General features: G+C 34.2%; 1 protein-coding gene across 1 annotated transcript in view; it reads right to left on the bottom strand.

Moving 5' to 3' along the window:
- Window positions 1-2,714: 2,714 nt before the first annotated feature.
- Window positions 2,715-8,313, bottom strand: part of LOC106466759 (frequenin-1-like) — a 65,016-nt gene continuing 59,417 nt past the window's right edge. Inside the window, exons 8-9 of the mRNA XM_013927058.2 lie at window positions 7,314-7,397; window positions 2,715-5,008 (exon numbers count right to left, since the gene is read on the bottom strand). Of these exons, the coding sequence (XP_013782512.1) occupies window positions 4,916-5,008; window positions 7,314-7,397 (177 nt within the window). The 3' untranslated portion in view covers window positions 2,715-4,915. The remainder of the gene's footprint in view (window positions 5,009-7,313; window positions 7,398-8,313) is intronic.

Below are 8,313 nucleotides of genomic sequence, written 5' to 3'. Positions count from 1 at the left end.
GAACACTGTACACAGCTCTCTCTTTCCACTCATTAGAACACTGTACACAGCTCTCTCTTTCCACTCATTAGAACACTGTACACAGCTCTCCCTCCACTTATTAGAACACTGTACACAGTTCTCCCTCCACTCATTAGAACACTGTACACAAATCTCTCTCCACTCATTAGAACAATGTACACAAATCTCTCTCCACTCCTTAGAACAATGTACACAGTTCTCTCTCCACTCATTAGAACAATGTACACAAATCTCCCTCCACTCATTAGAACACTGTACACAGCTCTCCCTCCACTCATTAGAACACTGTACACAGCTCTCCCTCCACTCCTTAGAACACTGTACACAATTATTTTAACATTATAACACATGTGTCAGGAAATAATACTATGTACAGTGTTCTAATGAGTGGAAGGAGAGTTGTGTACAGTGTTCTAATGAGTGGAGGGAGAGCTGTGTACAGTGTTCTAATGAGTGGAGGGAGAACTGTGTACAGTGTTCTAATGAGTGGAGGGAGAACTGTGTACAGTGTTCTAATAAGTGGAGGGAGAGCTGTGTACAGTGTTCTAATGAGTGGAAAGAGAGAGCTGTGTACAGTGTTCTAATGAGTAGAGGGAGAGCTGTGTACAGTGTTCTAATGAGTGGAGGGAGAACTGTGTACAGTGTTCTAATGAGTGGAAAGAGAGAGCTGTGTACAGTGTTCTAATGAGTGGAGGGAGAGCTGTGTACAGTGTTCTAATGAGGGGAGGGAGAACTGTGTACAGTGTTCTAATAAGTGGAGGGAGCGCTGTGTACAGTGTTCTAATGAGTGGAGGGAGCGCTGTGTAAATTGTTCTAATGAGTGGAGAGAGATTTGTGTACATTGTTCTAATGAGTGGAGGGAGAGCTGTGTACAGTGTTCTAATGAGTGGAAAGAGAGAGAAAATAACACACAACGTTAAAATATGTACACAATTAAAAACATTTTAATTAAGACCAATCTATGGACAATAAAACGTTGATGTTTCGACGTTGCAACGTCATCTTCAGGAATGAGTTGCAAGACATAATCGTGTCTTGTTTACGCTTTTTAAATAGGTTATGTGACCCATGTACATGTTTACAATTCCCGCATGAATATTTTAGAGAAGGACACCCCAAGGTCAACGAATTTAACAAATCTGTTTAACGAAAAAGTATTAATAAGACACTATTATGTAATGTAAAACATAAAATAGTTTGTAAAACAAACAAACTTGACGCCACTTTAAATAGATAGTAGTAAGAGGGCAGAAGTAACGGGTTGTGTAGAGTCAGTAGGAATTGTGAAACCGTAAAAACTGTTACTAAGACTTACAGACCAAAAAGTAAGTAAGAGTTATGAAATGATATGATAAATAAATTGTATTTCTATTATAATAATAATAGAAAGTAGAATTACAATAAGATTTTAATTTAAAAAGGAAAGTATACTGATAAATTGTATTTATTTTTGAGTATTTGTAATGTGCTTAATTTACACATTGAAACACATTTATACATTTGGAAAATATATGTATTGAATTTAGATTATTTATGTTTAATTGAAAAACGGTTTTTATATGTTTTTGTTCTGGATTCTCAGTAAAATTATATCCTGAAAATCACGAAACCGGTTGAAGAAATTAATGAAGGAGAGGAAACAAAATGGAATAGAATATTCTTATATTCCAGTGTTTTGTTATTCGTATCCATAGATGAATGGTGATTTGGTTTTATATATACATGCTTGATAAGATTAAAGTCCAGGAAGAAGAATGTTTCGGTGAGTGTATGTATTATTATTATTCACCAGGCTGCAGTCAGAACAGATTACATCAACAAATGGTAACGCAGAGAGTAACACAATGTGATCTTCATCATGGACATCGTTAGTGGTACCATGTAGACGTCGGTGCTTTCACTTATACGTATATTATAAGCTGACTAATCAATTAATTGTATTTCGTATCACATGACTGATCATCAAAATGCTTGATTTTCGCAAAAATAACTCAGAGGTACAACTGATATTATATTATAGCAGTGGTTTTTGCCTTGCCCTAACTATAACTATGTAAATTCAAAGAATCCTTTAGTTGTTTGAGTAGTGATTAATGACCAACATCAAACCCTGTATAACCACTATAATTAATAAGATCGAATGTAAGTGTGCAGAACCTACGATGGTAAAATGGGGTATGTGTTAAGTACGCGGATTAAAGAACACAGATATGACATCTCTTTTGGAAATCTAAACATTCAAGCCGAGGCTATCCACTCACAGTATGATCGACTATGAGATTTTATGGGAGTAACCCATCGATCTCATACATTAAAACAATTACCTTACAAGATAACATTAAATCGTTTGGATACAATATGATTTGGCGTGCTCTGATTTGTTTTCTGTCAAATGTTGTTCTAACACTCTCCGCCATGCATACAACATTATTCAAGTACTCAATATTGTAAATATTATCAGGCCCGGCATGGCCAAGTGGTTAGAGCATTCGACTCGCAATCTGAGGGTCGCGGATTCGAATCCCCGTCACACTTTTCAGCCGTGGGGCGTTATAATGTGACGGTCAATCCCACTCTTCGTTGGTAAAAGAGTAGCCCACAAGTTTGCGCAGATAGTCCTCGTGTAGCTTTGCGCGAAATTTAAAACCAAAAAATATTATCAATGTAAATTTATATCATTTAAAAACTTTTTTTTCTCAAATTTCGGTTTCTTTTTCTAAACATTCAGTTTTAATTATTGACACAATCCTTCTCTAATGTGTGTAAAGGGAGAAAATTCGCTGATATGTTGTGATGAAAAAATAAAATCTTAAAATCATGAGAAGAAGAGAGATAAAGATATTTGTTCATAAATTTACATGTAGAAGTTTTATCACAAAAACGTTTTGAAAGGTGCAAGTCCAGAACGTTAGGGTCTAACATTTGTCTTTGCTCAAAAGTCAAAGTTTTCGAACTTTTTTTTTAAACAAAATAATTCACTTTACAACATTATAAAAGTGGAAAAGATGTTGTTACGTCATGGATATTGCGAGTTCATTTGTATTCAGCTAAGCCTGACGACGACCTCTTAGGTTACAGCTAAACTTCAATTGCAAAATACTCATCTCCTTAATTATTTTACATGGTGTACCATCCCCACCCCCATTAGACTCCATAAGGACTTTTACCAAGTCCTCGTTCTTACTCATAACTCATTAGGCCTAAAATTATCATAACTAATTCTTAAATGCTCGGAAATGTCTAGCAGAAAATGATTAGGGTAGGCATCAATCCCAAATGACGTTTGGAAGATATGGGAGACTGTCCACAGAATGCATTACTTAGGGATCGAATCCTCCAACAATAACCCTCCGTTTCTCCACTTTTCTCAAGTCTTAACTTATTCACCTACGTATCATCAGACCTACAAGTACAATTGACATACGCTGCGCACTATTCCTCTTCTCTTCTTCTACCCCCACATTTCTCCTCACGAGTCTACTTATTTAAAGCAGGCCAATCCCTAAGACAAGTTTTTATCATCTTCCAATACTCATTGCCACTGTCTTCCTCCTGTGATGTTGATGCGCTCTCAAGAGGATGGAGAAGGAGAAACCATATATTAAGTATCCTAGACTTCCACCTAAAAACTGACCAATGGTTTATAACATAAAACATAGCCTGGTTGTAATTGTAATAAAGTAGCTGAAAGCCAGCGATTTAACAAATGTCAATGTGGACTAGAATAACTTGTATGTACTTGTGTCAAATATTTGAAGGGTCAAAATGGTGTATTACGTTGTAAAGAGCATGAAGAATGAAGATTTTAGAGTCAGAAAGGAAAAAAATCAAAATTTCAGCCATGAAATAACTGTTCGCATACTTTATATTAATAAATACTTGATACCATTTAGAGGCAAGTTAAGCAGAAAGGACAAATAATGATTTAATTTAAAAAATAAATAAGATTCAGATCAAAATATAAATACAGTAATTGATGGTAACTGAAAGTATAGAAGCACAAAATTAATTAAACAGTTGTTCTCAAACACGCTCAAAATGTTTCTCCCTAAAACACCTGATGTAGGACCTAAGGCCGAAATTAAAACGTATTTATGAAGTCTCTCTCTAGAGCATCTGGTGTACATCTAAGGCCGAAATTAAAACGTATTTAAATAGTTTCCACTAGCGAGCATCTGGTGTACATCTAAGGCCGAAATTAAAACGTACTTAAATAGTTTCCACTAGCGAGCATCTGGTGTACATCTAAGGCCAACATTAAAACGTATTCAAAATGAGCTTTCTTGAGTGCAATTGAGAGCAAATTTTTTTAATGAATTTTGGCCTTTTATTATCTTAAATTCACACTTTCAGCTAAGTTTTATTTATTTTAAGTTTAATCTTTCTTACTTCTGTTTAATTTACCTTTAAGCGACTTCTCTTCCACTATGTCAAAGTAATCCCTCGATGGGTTCAACGGTATGTTTACCGACTTGCAACGCAAAAAATCCGGGGTTCGATTCCCCGAGGTGACAGAATGCACTAAGAAAAAAAACAGCATGTCAGAATGATCTGATCATCTTGACTCGATATACTGGGCAGAAAATAAGCTAAAAAAACATAGAGTAGGCCTAATGGGGAAGTTCCACCATAAGCCATGTGGTAGATATCTTTATTATTACCCCACTTCATAGTACTTGATAACAGTAGAACGTAGAATAGAAATTTACTTTTTGTTTTTTATTACTTGCAGTATTTTACTGCATGATGCTGTAATACAAATAAACGGTTTCGGTACCTTTTAAAGAAAATGTATTCAAAACATTATTATTTCCTCTTTATAAATTATATCCATCAATTTAACAAACAGGAAAAAAATTTGCTTTTTTTTCTCTTCTTGGACCCCTAGCTTCTGTTAAGGAGAGTAGAGAGATAATGCCTGTATAATCTTTTCATCTGCCTTCGAGCCTTCCCGAAATTCCTCCAGAGTTAACTTGTCATCATGGTTCTGAAGAAGAAACAGTTGAATTGTCAGTTCTACTAAGCTTAAAATAAGAGTTGAGAAAACAAAATGTGATATCGAAGCACATGATCAAAATGTTATTGCCCCCCAGTGGCACAACGGTATGTCTGCGGACTTACAACGCTAGAAACCGGGTTTCGATACCCGTGGTGGGCAGAGCACAGATAACCCTTGCGTAGCTTTGTGCATAATTAAAAACAAACAAACAAAATGTCATTAATTGTGCAAACCAAATGTAATGCAAAGAAGCTGAGTAATATGCCTGATGAATTGAAAATTAGATTAAAGCACATATATTGTTACTTGATACTGTAAATAATAATATAATTGTGTTATATCTACAGTACATAATAAAATGAGTAAAGCATAAATAAACGGTATAATCCAGAATCATATCGAATAAACTTCATGTGTTACCTAAGCTTTTACATGATGGCCAAAGCATAAGTATCCTGTGTGTTTAGAAAATAATCTCAAAATTTATGTAACACATAATGAATAATATCTTATTTGTAAATGTTCAATTTAATATTACAAAGTGCATCTGAATGGGAATTTTTATGTGATGATGTTTGAATTATTTGTAGCATCGTGAATCGATTTCAATATATTCTGGATTAGTTTCATGAGAGCTAAATAATATAGATTGAAACTGAAATAAGAAGATAATATATATACGGAACACTTTGCCCCTGAAGAAGAAAGGTCCACCTTTCGAAAGCGCTCGGGTTATAGGGTTTTTATTCATTTCTATCAAGACTTCTTGAACCTACGTGTTTTTCTAACATCATGAATACGGAACACTTTTGATATTTTATGTTAGGATTTTAAAAGTATATAACCAGTTTGAAAGGTACAGGTACTCATAAGGCTGCAGTGTTGAAACCCAACACAAAATAGGTTGACTACATCCATATTTATCAGCCTTTCGAACCACATCATAGTAGAGTGAATAATCATTGCATCTCATGTACAATTCGGCTTCCAACTATGCCTAGGTTGACTACATCCATATTTATCAGCCTTTCGAACCACATCATAGTAGAGTGAATACTCATTGCATCTCATGTACAATTCGGCTTCCAACTATGCCTAGGGTTTTTCAATGGTACTATGCGGCAATAATTTTTGTGCATTCCCTTAACACACGTGTTGCACACCACAACTTTTAGTGTCCTTTCTGTAGTGTCTGCAGTATATCATCCCCTACTGCCCTTATTACCACTGTTTATGTTCTTTCTGCAGTGTCTACAGTACATCATCCCCTACTGTCCTTATTACCACTGTTTATGTTCTTTCTGCAGTGTCTGCAGTATATCATTTCCTACTGCCTTTATTACCAAAAAGAGTAATTAGATATGCTATAACAGTTGTCTTTCGAAGAAGTGAAAACTAATATTTAATGTTATCTAGATCCTCAACTCAGCTGTTCAGCTTCGAATCTCGTCTGGTGTTAGTTTTCACTTCTTCACAAAAATGTTTCCCATCATCACTACATGATTTATTAGTACTAATATTTTTCACCAGTTATTGCAGTTTATAGTTTTAGTATTATCTGTACTATCAGTTTGAATTTTTATCATAAAGTAAAGTTAGTATAAACGTCGTGTTCATCTGTATTTATTATCATTTATAATTATTTTCCTATATTTTCACACACAAACGCTCTGATAATGATTTATCTTACTTAATTACAACATAAAGCAAATTATAAACAATATTTTATTTTGTGCAATTTGGCAAAACTCAAGAATGTAAAATTCCCAACTCGTTCGCCGAAAATTATGAATGTATTCGAAAAAATAACGAATTGTAATTTAATCTTGAATAATATACGTTTGAATAGCATAATTACTATATTTCAAAAGAACATAGTCGTAACAAGTTATTTATTAGTTTGTTTGAAGTTAAGCACAAAGCTACACAATGGGCTATCAGTGCTCTGCCCACCACGGGTATCGAAACCCGGATCCTAGCGTTGTAAGTCCGCAGACATTCCGATGTGCCACTGGGGGGGGGGGGGTAACGAGTGATATAAGCCATAACAATTCAGAGTTAGAAATTCAGCTTAACATTACCTAGCATTAAGAAGCTAATTGTCATTTAGTACTTTAGAAAATTCTAAACGGTTATACTCCTCATACATATATTTTTATTATTATTTTAAAATAAAATAAGAATTATTCTAGTTTCTACAAAACCTGTTTTTGTTAGAGTCAAAGTCTGTAAAGTAGTTTATAAAAGTAGTAAATAATATTTCTTCAATTTTAATAGTAGTATTCACGCTCACCTTGTCTAAATGCTGAAATATTTTATTAACTCTTTCTTCAGGTGTATCTTCTCCTTGTTTTCTGTTATCTCCAGTCTGGTTCCCCTGGAAACAAGAAAGAGAAAAAAACAATGTAAAAATATATGACGTCGCGTCGCCTCTTTTGTTTTTGACAACACGCTGCTCAACAAACCTAAAACTTTAATAACGTATCGGAGCCAAAATTTTAATAATGATCGGATGACTGAAGTCAAGGAAGCAGACTCCAAAAACAACTTTGAAAGTATGTCGATTGTCAAATAAGACTCCACGTTTTAAAGTGCATTATTAATAAATAAGCTCAATTTTAACGGCGAGCTTTTCGAATTTAACTGTCATACACATTTGTATTGCTGTAAAAATTATGTAACGAGAATGTGTAAAACGGCACATTGCAATAACATTTTTTGTATGTAGGCGTAGGAATATCTGCAACAAATATGACACGATTAAACTAAATATTACTGAATGTATGAAATGTTTTATAAAAACAACTTTAACCGTTTTAAGATTAACTACCTATATATATATAAATCAAAGCAATCTTGTGAGGGCTGAGATGAAGGCTTATTCTAAACTATAAGATAAATGGGAAATTGACAATACAAAGTGGGAAACCAAATTAGATATGACACAAAGTGCTAGACTGACATTATTAGCTTAAGGAAACAGAACTGAGGACAAACAAGACAATTGTATGTTTCACAAGGACATCATTTATTACGGCCGTGGGTTCGTCAGTAAAGGTATTATCAGGTATTTTACTGTCGAAACCAAGGTCCTAATAAATGATGTATCAGTTTCTTCTGCCCAGGTTAGGATTTGAAATTTGATCAACTTGCGTATTGTGGAAGTTTTATCAGTAAAATATTACTCACTAACGTTTTATTATTCATCTCAAAGTTCATTTACTTTTGTTTTGTTTTTTTAAGAGTTAGATTTTCGAACTCTGGTTTGTGTAAAATGTGTGATAAAATCTGTG

This window comes from Limulus polyphemus, unplaced genomic scaffold (assembly GCF_000517525.1).
Source record: "Limulus polyphemus unplaced genomic scaffold, Limulus_polyphemus-2.1.2 Scaffold2375, whole genome shotgun sequence".
Classification (NCBI taxonomy): domain Eukaryota; kingdom Metazoa; phylum Arthropoda; class Merostomata; order Xiphosura; family Limulidae; genus Limulus; species Limulus polyphemus.
Note: the sequence above shows the minus strand (reverse complement) of the source record. Positions and strands in the feature narration are given on the sequence as shown.